This window comes from Coenobita brevimanus, chromosome 94 (genome assembly GCF_032717465.1).
Source record: "Coenobita brevimanus isolate Jiangsu-jjx chromosome 94, ASM3271746v2, whole genome shotgun sequence".
NCBI classification, from domain to species: Eukaryota; Metazoa; Arthropoda; class Malacostraca; order Decapoda; family Coenobitidae; genus Coenobita; species Coenobita brevimanus.
The window spans coordinates 7221966-7242386 of record NC_137047.1 but is presented as its reverse complement, the minus strand read 5'-3'; the positions used below and the strand labels follow the sequence as shown (position 1 = coordinate 7242386).

The window sequence follows — 20421 nt, the reverse complement described above, 5'->3', positions numbered from 1 at the left end:
AACTCTGTCTTGTCATCTTCCAGGAGTCAGTCAGGTGCTGTGACCTGAGATGCCAACTTACAAATTCTTGATGACAGGCGAATCAAGCCAAAAAAAAAAAAAAGTAAAATAAAAGGAATAATATGCTATTAAATCTAAATATACAACGAATAACTGGTCCAATATTTTTCGTTTATTTTTAGCGCTTTGTAACAAAAAAAAAAAAAAAAGTTGCATCCAAAAACAGGAACCACAGTTAATATTGACCTGTGAGCATAGCGGGTCACTTATACCCATTCATTGATTTTGTGTGTGTGTGTGTGTGTGTGTGTGTGTGCCTCTTGGCCTCAGGCCTTGTCCCTGGCCAGCCTGTATTCCCACAGGTCGTTAAATCAGATGCCTTCGGCCTTTGACAGTGACTTTGGAGTAAAATAGACGATATTCTACATTCGTTTTTCCTGAGACAGACTATAGTACCATTTCCTTATTGATTTATTTTTGGATATGGCTGGTTAATATCCCTTACTACTTTATTTATGCAGCGTATGGTGACGTTGAAAGGGTTTATGTAGCACAGATGTCAGTAAGGCGTAATAAACAAAATAAATCGCTTAGGAAGAGGTGTTAGGGAGCTTCCTTAACCGACGAGAATGACCATGGATAAAGCACGCGATATTCTAGGAAGGTTGGGGGCGAAAAATCCATTTAGCTTTTCCCTACAATATCCCGTTTTCGAGGTAATCTCTGCTTTGTGTTTTTCAGCCTCAGTTTACTTCGAGATCGAAAACAGTTTGTGGAAAGAGAGGACGAGCCCTAGACTTTTCAGGCTTTTTATGTCTTGTACACTTGTTCTACTTACATACGTACAGGACATATATTCACGAATATGCACAATCATATACAGTTAGTAACGTCATAACATACACACACACACACACACACACGGCATCGTCGGAGGAAGACATCTTTTACCGGCTCTCCATACCAGCTCAACACGGCCAGAGGCATTACCTAAATAAGTATCTTTGAATGAGTCAAGCTCTGTACCAGGTTAGACTAAATGATTTTTCATTATTGAAAGGAAAAGAAATAGTAAGTTTAAATAAGACTGATCAAACAACAAAGAACCACGATGCGTTGAGTCAGCTGGGTTTGTTTATACTACGGCAACACGCGGAAAGTGTAAGTGCATACTCCTCATTTAGTATTACAAAATGGATACATACTTCAGTAAAACAAATTTGGAAAAGAAAAGGGATAAAAGTAAAAGCAAAATGATGATTTCTACCAAGAACTGGTTGAAGTGGAGACTCACAATAGACTGGTTGAACGTGTACACAAACTAGAAATGGCTTTCAAAAATGAAATGGATGAAATAAAGAAGCAAATGCACTTGCAAAAGAAAGAGATAGAAAAACTGGGAAGGGAGGCCAATAAGAAAGACACAACCATCAGTGAACTAACAGTGGAATTGAATACCCTTAGGAAGAAAGTGAGTGAAATGGGAAGTACAGTAGTTAATCACGAGAGTGTTATGGAAGAGTTAAAAAATGACACAGAGACAATTAGACAAGCAAGCAGTCTTATGGACCAGAGCAGTGATATTGAGGAGAAGATAACACAGGTGAATGAAGCTGTGCAAAGCTACAAAAATGATGTAGAAACCACGTATGCTGAAATGGTGAAAGTAAAGAAAGACTTAGAAACAAGGGTGGAGGAAAAAAACATTAAAAAGGAAGTGAAAAGAATAATCCAAAACAATCCAAAGTTAGTCAGAGATTCAGTAGAAATAAATAAATCAATAGTAATCACTGGTATAGAAGAGGAAGAAATTAAAAACAAAATCACTAGAGACAAAAAGGAGATGGCAAATGTAATGAGCTTACTGAAAGAAGTATCAGAGGAAATCTGTAGTAAAGACATAGAGGAACACAAAAGGTTAGGGAAATACGAGAAAAGCAAGACAAGACCTCTAAAGGTGACTTTCCAGAGTGTAAACACTGTGGAAGAGATACTAAAAAATGCAAAGAATCTTATGGAAAAAGAGGAGTTCAAAAATGTATGGATAAAAAGATGCCTAACACAAGAGGAACTGGAATTACTGAAAGAGAAAAGGGAGGAAGCAAAAACAAAAAATGAGGGAAGATCAGAAGAGGACAAGAAGAAATTTTTTTACAAAGTAATAGGGTTGCAGGTACGAAAGTGGTACACAAACAGGATGGAAGAAAAAGGAGGAAGTTAGTAGAACCATGTCATGACAAGTATATAAACAAGATGATAAAATTGATGTACTCAAATGTGGATGGAATGGTATCTAAATTACTAGAGATGAATGATTATGTCAGAGAAAATGAACCACAAATAATATGCCTAACTGAGACAAAATTAACACCAAGGATATCCAATGACATACTAAACTTAGAGGAATACAATATATGGAGAAGAGACAGAAACTTACAAAAAGGAGGAGGAATTATAATATTAACTAAGAAAAATCTAAAAGTCAAGGAAATAAACCTAGATATACCATCACAAGTAGAACTGATTGCAGTAGAGATCGACACATCTGAAGGTAAAGTAATTGTAGCCAATTTGTATATGCCACCCAGATCAAACACATGGGAAAGAGACTAATATGAGGACCTGGCAGAGAGTACAATTCAGAGTATAAGAGCCTTGCTACATAAAATGGAAGAGAAATCGGAAAGAATTATACTAACTGGGGATTTCAATACAAATATAAATTGGAATACTCTAGATATAAATAGCCAAGAAAGCTGTTGGGACCAAAAGCTCCTGGATCTCGTACAAGAGTTTTTCTTAACGCAACATGTGAGGGAAACCACTAGAAAAAGAGGACTTGATGTACCTTCAGTGCTAGATCTAATATTTACTAGGCAAGAAAATGACATTGACAGTTTAATATATCACCCTCCACTCGGCAAAAGCGATCATGCAGTACTAAATTATAACTTCAGGATAGCATATGACATAGTAAACAGCAATGACAGTTACAAAAAGAGACTAAACTATAAAAAGGGAAATTATCAAGACCTAAAGAAGTATTTCTTAGAAGTTGACTGGGAAAATGAGCTGAGAGGACAAGATTCAAATGCTGTATATAAAAAATTTTGTGAATTTTATGAAATAGGAGTCCAGAAGTACATCCCACAGCACAAAGAAGCAGATAAGAAAATACAGAAATGGTTCAATACAGAATGTAAAAAATCAAAAGAAAGAAGAGATTTGTTGTGGAATAGATACAGAAGACACAATAGTGAAAGGGCGTATAATAATTACAAACAGGCAAGAAACGACTATACAAGAATAAGGAGGGAAGCCCAAAAACAGTTTGAGGAGGATATAATAAATAAAAGTAGTGATCAACCAAAACTGTTTTACAGCTATATCAGAAGCAAAACCAAAGTAAAAGATATAATACAGTCCATCACGGACGAGGGAATCACTTATACACAAGAGAAAGATATTTGTGAAGCACTAAATAAGAATTTCCAATTAGTTTTTACAGAAGAAAAAATTTTGAGAGGGAATATGTGGAACACGCATGTCCACACATACTACCAGATATACAAATAGCAGAAAAAGTAATACAGGAGGAGTTAAGTAGATTAGACAGAGGAAAAGCAAGTGGTCCTGATGAAATTTCATGTTGGGTGTTACGAGAATGTGCAAAGGAGTTAAGTAAACCATTATTTTTAATTTTCAAGAAATCCTTGAGTCAAGGGAAACTACCTGATATTTGGAAAAAAGCAAATATAGTCCCCTTATTCAAGAAAGGAAATAGACAAAATCCTCTCAACTACCGACCAGTATCACTGACCAGTGTTGTAAGCAAGGTATTAGAAAAACTTATAAGAAAAGCTTGGGTAAATCATCTAGAAGAACACAGTATGATAACAGAAAGACAGTTTGGCTTTAGAAAAGGAAAATCATGTGTTACTAATCTGTTGAGCTATTATGACAGAGTAACAAACACAATACAGGAAAGGGAAGGATGGGTGGACAGTATCTATTTAGATTTCAAGAAAGCTTTTGACACAGTACCACACCAAAGACTTTTATGGAAGCTGTACCATCAAGGAGGAATTCGAGGCAAACTGTTTTGTTGGATGCAAGACTTTCTCATAAAAAGAGAAATGAGGACAGTACTAAGAGGAAACTACTCATCATGGAAAGAAGTGACTAGTGGAGTACCACAGGGTTCGGTGCTGGCACCAATCATGTTTCTAGTGTACATAAATGATATAAACAGTAACACTGGAAATGAGAGCTATCTGAATATGTTTGCAGATGATGCAAAAATACAAAGGAGAATTACTAGCACAGACTCTTGTAGGGAGCTACAAGAAGAATTAAATAAACTTCATGAATGGAGTGGTACATGGCAAATGGAATTCAATGTGGACAAGTGTCATGTAATCAAGTTTGGTAAAAGTGGAAAAAGACCTGATTGGGATTATAAGTTAGGAAATAAAACCCTATACACATCAGAAAGAGAGAAAGACCTAGGTGTGATTATCAATAACAGACTATCTCCGGCTGACCACATCAGCGAGAAGGTACGGAACATGTATACACTGCTTGCAAATATGAGAATAGCATTCACATACATAAATGAAGACATGCTAAGAAGGATAATAACATCATTCATTAGACCAACCCTGGAATATGCATCAATAGTCTGGAGTCCTCATCTCAAAAAGCATATAGACAAGATTGAAAAAGTTCAAAGGGCCGCTACAAGATGGATACCAAGCTTAAGGGACCTAAGCTACGAAGAAAGACTAAATAAACTGAATCTACCAACACTACAGGAGAGAAGGAAAAGAGGTGACATGATAATGCTATATAAGTGCATATCAGGAAAGGAGAAAATAGACATAAATGATTACTTAACATATGGAGAAGCATCAGCAAGAGGACACTGCAAAAAACTGCATAAGAAGAGAGGTGATAAAGACGTAAGGAAATTCAGTTTCCCAAACAGAGCAATTGATCAATGGAATGCACTACCGAATGAAATAGTGTGTGCCAAAACAATTCACAAATTTAAGGATATGTACGATAAATATGGTCTAAGACACGGGACAATACGAGCTTGACTCATTCCTGTAAAGATACAATTAGGTAAGAACAATTAGGTAAGAACACACACACACACACACACACACACACACACACACACACACAAATATCCATACACACATACACCCAAAACCACACATATGATCGTTTTCATAACACACACGACTACCAGAAACTGTCATCTCTCCATCTTGAATGCGGAGATGTAATAGGAGAGTAACACTAAAGCATGGCATTAGTCACGAAGAAGTGCTGTGGAAAGGAGACAGAACCGTAGTATCTTTTTCTGCCACTGAGATATGGGAAATGAATTGCAAAAAGGCGACAATCTATACGCCAGTTAGGGTAGATGAACTTGAGCACCCACCCACCCTGCGAGGAGACAGAGGATATGACTAACTACTGCAAGCCACCTATCACCACTACACCTAAAAAACTACCACCTTCCACCACCATTACCACACTTACTACACCACTGCCATCCCTATCTACCGCTAATATGTCCCTACGTAACACACAGCACGCCTACCTACCACACAGTCACCTCACTTGCCATACATACCACAACCATCCCTGCCACTTACCACACAACCACTCCCACCTACTACACAACCATCCCATCTGCCAGTACCACCACACATACCATTACGATCCCTTCACCTATTACACAGCCACCTCCACCTCCACCTATCACGACCACGATACATACCACAAACATCCACCCACGTGACTAACGACACCACCACCTACCACACAACCACACCACTTGCCACGACCACCACACACACCAGTATTATCCCCACATCTACCACATATCTCCACCTGCCACACAACCACCCCACCTCCCACTGCCACCACTGTCCACATATACTGTACCACTGCCTTCCCCCCACCTAAGATACAACACCCTGACCTACCACACAACCACCCTACCTACCACTGTCATCCCCCCATCTAAGACACAACACTCACACCTACCACACTACCCCCCTCGTCTACCACTACAACCACACATAGGACCACCAACGCCACACCCACAACTCCCCACTCCCCCACCTACCACTTGATCACCCCTCTCACAAGAAGGCAGAGCACAGGTCCAACTACCACCAGGCCTGTGAGTATGGCAATCCAGGTGTCTTGTTGGAAGGGGTAGGCCAGGGATTGCCAGCGGGGTAGGGGCGGCTCCGTCCTTGCCATGAAACAGCTTAACTGCAGCAGAGAAGAGAGAAGTGTATTAATCACACAACTCGTACAGTTGGTCTGGTGTTAATGGAATGCTAAGTGTAAAACAGTGTATACACTAAGTCAGGTTAGTATAGATGGATAGTATAGGACGTTAAAACAAATCACCAACACAACCAATGTACTGTACATGTCACGAAAAAAAGCAAATCTAGCCATACTTATCACATACATAGCCAGTAGATCCCTCCACCATCTTCCAACCTTTCTCTTCTCCCTCCTTCCTTCCATCCCCTTCCACTCTGCCTCACTTCAGAATCGTCTGGAGCAGTAGAGTCTATTATCTCCCTACTTCTTTCTCTCCTTTTTTTGCCTCAACTCAGAAAGGTAAGTAGCAGTGTAGTCCATTCCCTCCCTCCTTTCTCTCTCTACATTCCTCTTCCTCTCTCTTTCCATCCTCTCCCTCCCTCCTTTCTCTCTCTACATTCCTCTTCCTCTCTCTTTCCCTCCTCTCCCTCCCTCCCTCCACCTCTTTCTTTTTCCCTGTCTGACTCACCTCAGAATCATAGGGAGCGGTGTAGTCCAGTATGCCCACTCTAACGATAGTCACATAGAGATCCACTAGTCCTATGTCCACCTCATCCCTGTGTAGTTTCCCCATCATCCCAGACCACACACCGTTTTCCTTACCGCCCCAACGCTGGCCTGTGAAGGTAGGAGGGGGTGGTGTGAGAGAGAGAGAGAACGACAATGCCAGAACACAGTACGTACCAAAGACAAGGAATAATATCTTTAATTAACATCCTTCAAGAAAACGTATGACATTTTCGTTTTACCTTGTTTTAATATATATATATATATATATATATATATATATATATATATATATATATATATATATATATATATGAATCACTTCCTGTGGCAGCCCACGGGATGCATAGGGCCTCAGTGAACTCTCTCCACCAATATTTGTCTCTTGCCATCTCCTTCAGGTCGCACCAACACTCCTCTCCTGCTTCTTTTTTCATTGTCCTCAACCAGGTTTCCCTCGGCCTACCTCTACCTCTTCTTCCTCTAGCAGTCCACTCTGGCACATCCTGTATTAAACTACCTTCTTTTCTGTATATGTGCCCCAGCCACTTCCAGCGAGACGGTCTCACATTCATTAACTGGTTCCACTCTCGTAATATCCCTTACTCTTGCATTTGTAACTCTGTCTTGCCACTTTACCCCAAGAATCCTTCTCAGTATTTTATTCTCAAATCCTAAGACTTTCTGATCTGTTGCAATTGTACTGTACCATGACTCATGCCCGTAAATTAAAATTGGTCTAACCATGAACTTGTAAATTTTCACTTTAGTATGTACCGAAAGCATATCATTATTCCAGAAGAGTTCAACATTCCAACAGCTCGCCAAGCCTGTCTAATCCTCTCCTCAGTTTCATTGTTTAATGATCCATTAGATGATACAATCGTTCCCAGATATTTAAAGTTTTCTACATTCTTCACCACATTATTCCCAATTACACAATCGATTTGGTTCTCCACGTTCATATTAATAATTTCAGTCTTTCCACAATTTATTACCAATCCCACTTTTTCTCCTTCCTCCACCAGACAATCAAGCACCCTCTGCATCTCGTAAATACTTCCGCAAATCAGTACAGTATCATCAGCATAGTCCAAATCCATCAGCTTCTTATTTTCTTTCCAGTTAATTCCTGCGCCTGTTCTCCTTACAACCTTTTTTATAACATAATCCATAACCAAAACAAACATCAATGGCGAAAGAACTCCTCCTTGAATCACTCCTGACCTAACTTGAAATGGATCACTCAAAGAACCACCCACCATTACCTTACAAAAAGTACCTTCATGCCGACTTCTAATAATATTTACAAACTTTTCTGGTATACCATAGTATCTCATAATTTTCAACATAGCTCCACGCGAAACACTATCAAACGCCTTTTCAAAATCCACAAAACACATACTAAGTGGCATTTTCATCTCATTAGCTTGTTGCATTAGATGCCTTACAATAAAAATCTGATCATTACAACCTCGACCCTTTCTAAATCCCGCTTGTTCTCTTAAAATTTTATCAATTACCGGCTCTATTCTGTTCAACAAGATTTTGGAAAAGACTTTTGCAACTACAGGTATCAAAGTTATCCCCCTCCAATTGCCACACACACTTAAATCTCCCTTTTTTGGTATTTTCATTGATCACTCCATTTTTCCACTCTTCTGGAATTCCACCATTATCCCAAGCCACATTAGAAAGTTTCAAAAGCGCATTCATATATATATATATATATATATATATATATATATATATATATATATATATATATATATATATATATATATATATATATGTGTGTGTGTGTGTGTGTGTGTGTGTGTGTGTGTGTGTGTGTGTGTGTGTGTGTGCGTGCGTGCTTGCGTGCGTGCGTGCGTGCGTGTGTGTGTGTGTGTGTGTGTGTGTGTGTGTGTGTGTGTGTGTGTGTAAAACCATATATCAGCCATTCTGTCCATCCATCCATCCATCCATCTGTCAATCCATCCTCTCACCTTGTGGGGGTTCCTGATATTCCACGGTAAAGTTAAGAACCGTTGCCAGTGTCTCGAGCACGCCTATGTCGGTGCCGTAGCGGAACAGCACCGAACCGTTCCGCCCCCGGTAGTAGAACACGCTGGGGGCCCACTCGAAGGTTACCGCCTATAGGGGAGGGGAGGGAAGTTAAGGGCGACAGGGAGAAAAGGAAGAGGTGGAAGTGGATAGAGATAGATCGACAGAGAGAGAGGGGGGGGGGAAGAATAAGTGAAGGATGAGAAAGAAAGAGTGAAGGAAGAACGAACTTTGAAGAAGTGAGGGGAGTTAGGAGGAATGCCGGCGGGAGTGAAGGAGAGAGAGAGAGAGGGAGGGAGAGCAGGAGGGTTGGAATCGGGGAGGAGAGTGTGAGGGAGGGAGTTAGTGGGATGGAAGAGTGAGGAAGGAGAGTGTAGAGGGGAAGGGTAAGAGTGTGGTTGAAGAAGGGAGTGATTAAGCGAGTGTGACCTAACTTATGACCTAACCTTCACCTGTTCTCTGGCTGTGTTGTATAACCTAACCGTAACTGACAACCTACCAAGCCTATAACCTGTTCTATACATGATCTAAACTCCCCTAAGCTTCAGTTGTGTATAAGATCGATTGCATTTTTTTCACCCATACAGCTACCCAAACGTCACAACCAGTCCAGAGTAAAATATTAAAATTTTATATATAAAAAATGTCGTTAGTTGCTACTGGGATTTGTTTATAGTAAAAGCTCGGTAAAATGCTTCATAAAAGCGACTCTCAGCTACTTTTAAAATCCTTACCTTTAGCGCGGTGCCTCTCATGTTCGATAGCTTGTCGGGGTAGAGGCGTGGTGGGGCCGAGAACTGACCCCCTCGCCATGTGCTGACCTGACTCACCCCCTTGCCCCAGTACAGCTTACTTGAGTACATCTGCCAGGTCCCTCGCCCGCTCTGTACAAGGTCAGATAAGGTCAGAGGTCGTCAGCGTCAGTTAAGCAACATTTAGCCATTCGTCGCTATTTTCTGCTTATTATCATCTAGAACTTCAGTATAATACACTCCTTTGTTATCAGTATATTATCTGTTTAAACGCCTAAATTTTCATTATAAACCATGATTATCCGGTAATCTAGTGCTTCATAATCATAGCATTACTTTTTATCAGCACAAGATATATATATTAAAACATCCACTTTTTCATTATACTAGAACATCATTATCACATACTAATTTTTGTCAGTATCTGTTTATCCATATCTAGCAACCCAGAGTTTCATTAGCACCTCTTATAATCAGTAACAACTTCGTCATATTTATCCTTACAACGCTTTATTATAAAAATTATTTACCTATATATTCCTTCATCTATTTATTTCCTCATGTAACAGCTCTTCTACCCACCTTGACAGCGCCTGCAATGTTCTCAGTCTTCTTTCCCTTCTTTGACTTTACCACCGCCTCCAGGTCACCGCGAGTGGGCAGCACGAACAGGTACCTGGTGAGAGAGAGAGAGAGAGAGAGAGAGAGAGAGAGAGAGAGAGATGGGGAAAGTTATAAAGGCCTTTTATTTTTTACTTAATTATATACCAACCTACTACAAACTCTATACCACCACATCACCACACCCGCTACCAATGCCGCCATGCCAACTTACTGACCTGCCGCGATAGTCCCACAAGAGCTGGTCTGTGGATGTGAGGCTGAGGAGTGGGCGGGGTTTTTCCAGGAGCATTAGATAACCGCTACACCCACCGCCCACCGTCCACGACACCCCGCTCACACCATTGAACACCTGGGGGACGGGAGTGAGGGAAGGTGGGTCAGGGGCGGATCCAGAAACTCGGGAACGAGGGGGGGGGGGCGCTATTCTTGGAGTCAACGGATGGGAAGGGGGGGGGGAGGAGGTGAGAGGGCAGAAATCCCCAGTGTACGGGCCTACAGTTCATTAGTCTACATAAACTGTCTTCAACCAATGTTCAGTTTTCAGAGTTAATAATATGAGGTAATAATTCCTACTGTATAGGTCTGCATTTTGTTAGTCGACGCATAATAATTGCGGTCAACCAATGTTTAGTTTTCAGCTAGTTCAGTTAACTAATACAATGTCCGATGAGATGTACAGCCAATGTTGGGGGTTCAGTTTCATGTGTTAGTCCACAATACGGTACTATATAGGACGTGCAACCCATATCCAATTAAATCATCGTTCACTTTTCAGATTTTACTAGTATCCGATGGAATGCACATGATTTTCAATGTTCTACCGTGTCCTCTGAAAGTGGATTTATGAACAGCATTTTGTAGGGTAATCATTTGCATAGGTGTCGATTATTTTTTCATAATCCAGGGGCATATGCCTGTGGACGAAGAGCTGGATGAGGGCATTCAAGCGATCTTCCTTCATGGTGCTCCTGTAAACTTTCTTGATATATCTGAATGCTGAATTGGCTCTCTCAACCCCAGCACTTGTCACAGAGGTCAGCATCAGGAAACGCAGTATTGCACGCACTTTGGGGTAAACTCTTGAGTTGCAGTACTGTTGTCTGAGTGTTGACTCAAGTGAGGCTGGCTTATCTGGTACACCCTGCGACTGAGCTTTCCATAACCTGAGCTCCTGTTCAAAAGACGCAGGAGATGGCAGGTCTGGTTGGTAATACTGAAGAAGCTCTTGTACATGACCATCGGTGAGGTTTCCAAGGTTTGCAGGGATGAGCAGGAGACATAATAAATAAAAGGTCTCAAGGGCACGAGCTTAAGCGAGTGATGTAATAATTAGCCTACGTCCGGCGTTCGCGGGATAGTGCTAACTTAAGAAAGCATCTTCTTATTCTTGTATTTATCTCCTAAATATCTGCATGCTGCCAGTCTTATCTGAGCAGCCAAACAGGGGGGCGAGCGCAGGGGTCGCCCTCCCCCCCTGAATCCGCGCCTGTGGATGAGGTTCATTGTGAGGTTGAGCGAGGTTTGGGGAAGGAATTGTGAAGGGATATGTTGTCAGTGGTTGTCTAAAACGTAACTGGGATGTTGTGCACATATATATTATATATATATATATATATATATATATATATATATATATATATATATATATATATGTATATATATATATATATATATATATGTATATGTATATATATATATATGTATATATATATATATATATATATATATATATATATATATATATATATATATATATATAAGTACTGGTAATATATTAATTTTGATGATATAGAGAGCTTTCCTAAAAATATCACCAAATGTATACCATAATATGTATGCCGATTAAACATTCTCTTTCTCTCTCTCACACACACACACACACAGGAAAATATGGTAGTGTATACATATTTACCACACGGGCGCAGCAATTGCAAGTGTCATCTTACAATATCACGATCCACAGGAAAGTAGTTTTATTACAGTATGCAACACAGATAATTTTCTGCTTACTTTAAACCACAAAAAGTGCTGAGGAAAAAAAATATATATCTATTTTGGGGTATTTAAGGAAGCTGTCAGTTCGCCTTTGGCTGCTAGTTGCCCTCCCAGACACCTTGATTACGGACAATCTCACCGGCAAGACGCGTCAGTGCATCAGACATTTAAGTATACAGGAAACCTACCGACTAGGCTAACCCAACCTATCCTAACTAGGAGCACCTTTCTGGTTTTTACCACCTAGGATTGCCACCTAACGTAGCCTAAAGAGACCCCGAATAATCCCATCTAGTCTATCATAATCAGGACCGAATGAAGCCCTTTGGAAGAGGAGGACCGCGATTCCTAGTAGAATTGCTGCTTAATGTATTTAAATAGTAAAAAAGCAAACTGCATTCTTATTTTACTTCTTTTAATCACAGGAATTCACTCTCATCTTAAATGTCAGGACCAACTCCTTAGCCCCGGGCTCCTACGCTCCTCATGGGGCAACGTAGGATTGGATGATGAATGGATGGACAATCACAGGAGTAAAATAATAGTCAAATCCAAGTGCAAACAAATATTCATTGCATATAGATTTTGTAAAATAACACTTCTTTTATTAGTAGTAATTACTGGTCTATCGAAATCAGGGGGATGCGCCCCCCTAAATCCGTGCCTGATAACCTAACCTGTTGTAACCTACCCTACCCTACCCTCATCTAACCTCACCTATCTTAACTTAAATGAAATTATCCAAACCCAACTTATCAGTAAAGAATTTGAAATTATGCCAAAGACGTGCGTTTGGAGAGTTTGTCAGGTAGATTTGCGTTTGGTGGTAACTTCATCTGGGTGACGGTATGTTTGATATAAGTCTACATATTTCACAGATAGAAATGAAAAAAAAAGTGTCTATGGTAATCTATGAAGTACAACAAATAACCTGTGAAAGAAAAATTTCAATAGGAACAAGAACTCCGTAACTATCCTGTGAGCAGTCACTAAGCTCCACCTACTGTTTCTTACAATGACCTTGACTCCATTGGGGAGATTAGGATTTTTTCTATCAGCAGTGGCCCATACCAGGACACATAACCTGGGCCATTCAGACTCCTTGAGCAGGTCATATTCAAATCTCCAGTAAACACGACCAACTTATCTCGTTCACAACATAACACTGATTTGTATTTTTCTGACATGCCCTTCCATTGCATGTAAAGGATTTGGATTTTTTCTGTCAGCAATGGCCCATGCCAGGACACATAACCTGAGCCCTTGAGATATCTCACAAAGTCTCTGGTTCTTCTGGTACCGTTGCGAGACTCAAAGGCGGGAACAATTATAATACCAGCGAAAACAGTAGCCTCCACCTACAATACGTAATAGATGGAGACTAAACATGGAAAGGCCGCGCCCGTGTGGCAAAGTATTAATGAAAATACAAAGAACAAGTCAAATAAATTAATGAGGTTATATACATCATTAACCTTCTTAGAGTTGTCCAGGCGTAGCAGAGGTTTCAAGATGGCCTGATGATCGTAGGCCTTGTCGTATACCACCACCAATTTGCATCCTCTCATCTCCCCCTCCACCACCGCCACCAGCATCCTTCCCAACGCGACAGCCTCCCACTCTTCTAAAACACTTTCTACATTGTTATGGGTGCTGTTACTTCCTCCCAGTGGCAACAGAGGTTTGTTATGTTGAGATAATGCAATTTGGTTTTGGACACAAGATGTCCCATGGGTAGTAGATTCGCTTGGCAGTTCTGATATGCTTTTCTCTTTTCTTACATGGTTATATGTAGCGCATGTGGTAAAATGAAAATCTATCGATGGCTTCCCACCTGAATGCAGCAAATAATTTGTCTCAAAACGATCCGAAGGTAAAGTTCCGTTCTTCAGTGTGCCTTCAGCCAACACGCCTGGCGGGAAGTTCAGTGACGCCACCAGCAACCATGACAGAAGTCCAGTTATCGCCATGTTCCAATTTTTGTACATGATAAATTTATAGCCGTGTGTGAGCTCGTCGTCAAAACTGTAGGGAGAGAACGTGATTTACTTAGGCTGATTTTTGTACTTATGTTTTAAGTACAATCTTGGTTCCTAACTGTCATAGTGGCCCTCGTGTAGTTGATGGACATAAATCTAACCCTTCTTTTTCCAGAAATGAATACTGTGTATCATCACAGCTACCCTTCAAAATTACCAAACCAACTCTACCACACTGCAGATACAAACTCCCAATCACTTTCAGTAAATGAGAATATTCCACAACATTCACTCTACCCACAGCATGTCTTAAATATTAGCACTTATACCACTTACCGAAACTACCAGTCACACAACCACGGCAAATGCTCACACAATACACTACACTACCACCATAATCACTTACACTACACAGACACAACATAACTACTCACACCACATAGCCAGGACTCACTCACACCAAATAGCCACGACTCACACACCACAAAACCTCAACAACCACATCCACAGTCACCATACGACCACACCACCACACACTGCCCACACCACACTACCACTCACAGAAACCACACATCCACTCTCACCACAACTACCAGTACCACAGGGGCAACACACCACTCACCTTTACTTTTCTATCATCACCTAAGTTGCCAGCCATTCCAGTGATCGTCCTATTGAGAAAATCTTCAGCCACTGTTCCCCCCAAACTTCGGCTGTATTGATGTTTTATCCACGTCTGTCCTCCGGTCATCTCTTTCTTCTTGGAATTTTTGAATGTTAAAATAAACTTTTGTAATTTCTCTCTTTCTTGGGAAATGATTTTTCTTTTTTTTGTACACAGTGTAGCCTATTCTGGTACTGTGAAGGCACTAAAATATCATAACGTACTGCATAATAGCTAGTGACATATATGTTGTCAATATATCATGTACAGGTTTGAAGAAAGTCATGCCTAAGCTCGAGAGAGCTGGAGGAAACAGCATTGCAGCTTCCAGCCAGGGAATTTCGCACACAGCACAGTATGACGCCTGATGGAAAATTCCACAGGTGTGGAAGGGTCCTCACACACACGTGCTCACGCACATGACCCAACCAGTGATATACTGGGAAAATGGGAGAGACGGGTCAGAGAGAACCAGAGACAGCCAAGGCACAAGGAAGGCTGAGAAGGGGTTAGGACGCGATAGGAGAGAGAAAAGGGATGGTAGAAAAGGCATGAGTAGAGGGCACAGAGTTAGCTAGCATAAACTGCTCTCGCCTTAGCACTGCTGATGTCAATATGGCGTCCTCTTGAGAATAAAACTGCATTCAAACTCCAGACTCATCTTTATCTTTCTCCTGCCATCCATGACAACACAAACTTGAAAATCCACTTCTCTGAACCCCTACATAGTACAATCTAGCATTTTGGGAAACGCCTCGGCGACAGCTACAGTAGTACGAAGGAAGAAATAATAAAAAACTAGCACCAGTCCAGAAAATAGCTATATGGTTCTAAGGTGGATGGCAGTGTTGATGTAGTCGGCTTTACCAGATTCAGCGTTGGCAGAGTCGGCATCGATAGAGTTGGAGATGATAGATCTAGCGTTTTCAGAGTCGAAATATGTGGGAGACACTATTTAGAGGGCAGTGGGATTCCCAATCCCCACCACCCCTTCCTTTTAGTCGCCTCTTACGACACGCTGAGAATACGAGGGTTGTATTATACTTCCCCTGTACCCAAGGGATCCTCCTACCTCCTACCCTAGGAGTATGTACTCTAGCAAGTTTTAGAATATTATAATATGTATTTAGTTACCTTTGCAGTATTTTTCCTCCATTATTATTATTATTATTATTATTATTATTGTTATTTTTTTTTTAAAGCCCTTGGCCACCCCGTCTGGGATACATGGCGTCTGGCAATGAATGAATGAAAATGATTATTGTTATTTTATTATTATCATTTTTATTGTTATCTTTTTATTGTTATTATCATCATTGTTATTACTGTTATTATTATTATTATTATTATTATTACCACCACCACCACCACCACCACCACCACCACCACCACTACTACTACTGCTACTACTACTACTACTACTAATGCTGTTGTTATTACTTGTATTACTATTACTATTATCTGTCATCTTCATTCTATTATCTCTGTTGTAACCATCCCTACCGTAGCCTCCAAATCTACCAGCTCCACCACTGCCACCAAAATTGCACCTCCTATACTGCAACAACTACTGCTACCACTACTACCACCACCACTACTACTACTACCACCACCACCACCACCATTGCTACTACTACTGCTACCACCACCACCACCACCACCATTTCTACTACTACTGCTACCACCTCCACTATTGCTGCTGGTACTACTACTGCTACCACCACCACCACCACCACTACTACTGCTACTACTACTACTATTACTGTTACTCCTACTACTACTGATGCTGCTGCAGTTGCTGCTGCTTCTGCTGCTGCTACTGCTATTACTACTACTACTACAGTCTACCAACATCTCTATCACCAGACACTCCTAAAATCTCAACAGCTGACCTTTCACCCCACACTTCCTAACGTTATTCTCTCCCAAACTTTTGTCAAGGCACCTTTGACTGACTTTTAGAACGGGATTATAGTTGGAATATTTAATTGTTTTTGGAAGTTCTGTCGCTAGATATGGAAGTTATCTAGCCTAGAAAAGAAAGCGAATGTATAATTTTCTATTCAGTATTAATTTCTTACTTTTTCATACAACAGATTACGAGCATTGTGATACCGTACTCTGTGAATATTAGAAAAGGAACAACTTAAAGAAAATAGCTACACTTCTCTTGCTCTCTCTTATGTCTGTTTGTTGGATGGTAGGATATGATAACGGTGTCTAGTTTGTTAAGGTAGGTAAAGGATAGTGAGTACCATTGCACCCAATCGAGAAACGGTGCGACGAAGCGGCAGTCATTACCTAATCGGCACAGAAGCAGCAGTTTATAATTTTTATCACCATGTAGGTTCATACACACCTATTTATTTGACATACTGTAAAAAATTGTGCTTTAATTTTACTTATAACTTTTAAAAAAGCAGGACCAGAAGTGAAAATAATGTGCTACTGCAAGCGGAAGTTTTTCGTCTTTAGACCGGGAACTCGCCTTGACAGACAAATGTTGCATAAATATTGATTTAAAGTGCAAATAAATGTATTGGCAGGCATATTTTAATATTTTCATTGATATTTTGGTAATTATCCGTACTTATTTTCCAATATAAAATTTAGAGGTGCGACCACTGGGCTATTTCATGGTGTCTGGGATAGATTATAGCTAAGATATTGATAAAAATTTCCCTAATAAATGTAGCAGTGCATCTTTATCGTTAAGTTAAAATTCAATAAGCGAACATTTAATTAAACTCGTACAGTACTCCCTATTTTCTTCGGGGGCTCATCAGCGTCCTGTTGTAGGTAAACAAGGTTTTAGTTTACTTTTACACATTCCTGCTTTTGTATATTTAAACTGGTGTGAGTACTTATACACATTATAGAAACTTTGGGGAATGTATTGATATTTGGTTGTCTTTGAATTTTCATAAGATTTTTGAGGACTTTTGATATTTGGTTGTCTGTATTTTCATGAGATTTTTTAGGACTGTATGATACAAATTGTAGGCTTATACGAGGTAGGTAAACTTCAGTCCATGTCAGATTGTATTAATATTAATGGTGCTGGAGAAGGATGCCTTTATGTGGTACCAATGATATGACCGCGAAATGGATCTGCGTCCTGGTTATATAGGCATCCCACAGTCCCCACCGTGACCACCAGAAGAAGGATGATGGAGAGGAGGACAGCTTTGGCCGCAGATAAACACCATAGCACTATCGTATGGTTTGTTAACATTCTACCATTAATCAGTTGTTACAGCTGAGCATTCAAGAGCAAAATAAGAAGTGCATCATTGGAATGTTAAATCTCAATGGTTATTGGGGTTTACTGCTCACATAGGCTGTTGGTGCTTATTGGCTGCGTTAGTGAATGGACTGAATAATCGAGCCCCAAGCCTATACACTCCCGATGGAGCACTGAATTACTTAATAATGTATGGATGGATGAATTAAGTTATTTATCCACACTGGAGTACCTCCCTGAATATCAACTCAAAATTCCATTTTGCTTTTAGAAATATTTGTTTCATGATGTAATTTTCTTTTAATTTGTAGTTACTGTAGCTGCTCATTTCAGATCATACCATGATGGAGGTATGTGTGCAGTGTCATCGAAGAGTGTGGTTGCATTCACACAAATGGTAGCAACACATGAATGCTACCATCCATCCATCATCCAATCCTATGTTGCCCCATGAGGAGCGTAGGAGCCCAAGGCTAGGCAAGTTGGTCCTAACATTTAAGATGAGTAACCAGCCTCACTCATCCCTGAGTGGCATTACACGAGCAATAAACCCCAACCACTCCTTGGATATAAACCTTCACTGGTAAAATCCGATTGGAGCGCCTTAATTACTCACTAAACCAGCAGCTGCCATAATTTGGTTATATGGTTACCACCCAGCATAGTAAATGGTTTCCTGGTGTACAAGAAACCATTTGGCTTGTCACTCAGTGTAGTCACCCATAGGCAGAAGGAAGTAGAAAGAATGAAGGAAAGACAGACAGAAGAGGGGGCAAAAAGTCAACCATAGGCAGAAGGAAGAGGAGAGATTGAAGGAAAGACAGAACAGGAAGGAAGGGAGTAAAGGGCAGACACCCAAAGCAGCACTACATCGTGTGAGTGGATGGTAAATATACAGTATATATATATATGTATATATATATATATATATATATATATATATATATATATATATATATGTATGTATGTATGTATATATATATAGATAGATAGATAGATAGATATACAATATATGTGTGTGTGTGTGTGTGTTACAGGAAGTTTATGTAACCAGTGATTTCATGAAATCCCAAGAGAATTTGTGAAATGAGTTTAAATTAGGATGGGTTAATTAAGGTTCGATTAATTTAGGCTGTGGTTAAGGTTGGCTGGGATAATCTAGGTAAGTTTAGAATAGGCTAGGTTTGTTAGGTTAATTTATATGAATGCTTAACAGCATTCATATAAATTAACCTAACCTAACCAAAAAACCTAGATTATTCCAGCCAAATCTAACCACAGCCTAAATTAACTCTAATTAACCCATCATAATTTAACTAATTTCAGGAATTCCCTAGGGATTTCATGAGATCACTGGTTACACAAATTCCCTGTAAAATATATAAATATATATACAGGTATATATATATATATATATATATATATATATATATATATATATATATATATATACTGTAACTTCATCAAACAGCAGGGGTGGTTGCTTGCCTGTGGTTGATGGATCTTTGGCCAGACAGACTGGGGTTTATCAGGAACAGTAGTAGGTATATAAAGATAGCAATATGATAATTATTTTTCCTAACTAGTTTGTCTACAGTTTGTATTGGGCATGTGCTTTATGCCAGTGTACTGTATTTATTTCCTAATCCAGATGAAGACATAGATGGCATAGGCACCATGTACTGTACTGTCAAGCTTTCTCAGCATCACACTTGTTAACTAAGCATTTTATTTGTAACCTTGTCTATGGAGTGTTTAGGTGAATGTTTTCACCCTTTTAATATGTGAACTCATTAATGTAGGGGTGTCTAAATGGCTCACTTGGTAAGCTGCTGTACTCACGCAGTTGCAAGCGCTGGTTCGAATCCCCGTTTTAACACGGCCATACCACGTTGAGTACACCGCTTCCCGTTCGATCAGCGAAGTTAAGTAACGTTGGGTCTGGTTAGTACTTGGATGGGTGACCGCCTGGGAACACCAGATGCTGTTGGCATCCCTACGTCAAGTGGGGTTGGTGGAGGATTAGTGCCCCTCCCTGTAAAACAACTAACTCTAAGCCCTTGGCCACCCTGTCTGGGATACATGGCGTCTGGCAATGAATGAATGAATGAATGATTAATGCAGGGGTTAACCATTGCTTCCAGTCCTTCATGAATGCAATAGGTCAACTCTGGAACTGACTTCTTCTATCTTTATTTCCTACTGCCTATGATCTTCAGTCTTTTAAATGCAGTGTCCAGGCATCTCGAAATG

General features: G+C 40.1%; 1 protein-coding gene and 1 non-coding gene across 2 annotated transcripts in view; one reads left to right on the top strand and one right to left on the bottom strand.

Annotated features, from left to right (window-relative positions):
- Positions 1-14251, bottom strand: part of LOC145412988 (ionotropic receptor 21a-like) — a 30862-nt gene extending 16611 nt beyond the window's left edge. The window contains exons 1-8 of the mRNA XM_080282811.1: positions 14116-14251; positions 13719-13944; positions 10502-10618; positions 10245-10338; positions 9645-9794; positions 8853-9000; positions 6827-6975; positions 6146-6297 (exon numbers count right to left, since the gene is read on the bottom strand). Of these exons, the coding sequence (XP_080138937.1) occupies positions 6146-6297; positions 6827-6975; positions 8853-9000; positions 9645-9794; positions 10245-10338; positions 10502-10618; positions 13719-13944; positions 14116-14251 (1172 nt within the window). The remainder of the gene's footprint in view (positions 1-6145; positions 6298-6826; positions 6976-8852; positions 9001-9644; positions 9795-10244; positions 10339-10501; positions 10619-13718; positions 13945-14115) is intronic.
- A 5791-nt stretch (positions 14252-20042) lies between these two features.
- LOC145413080 (5S ribosomal RNA) lies at positions 20043-20161 on the top strand. Its single transcript, XR_013899688.1, has one exon. It is a non-coding gene; the product is annotated as a 5S ribosomal RNA (ribosomal RNA).
- Positions 20162-20421: the final 260 nt, after the last annotated feature.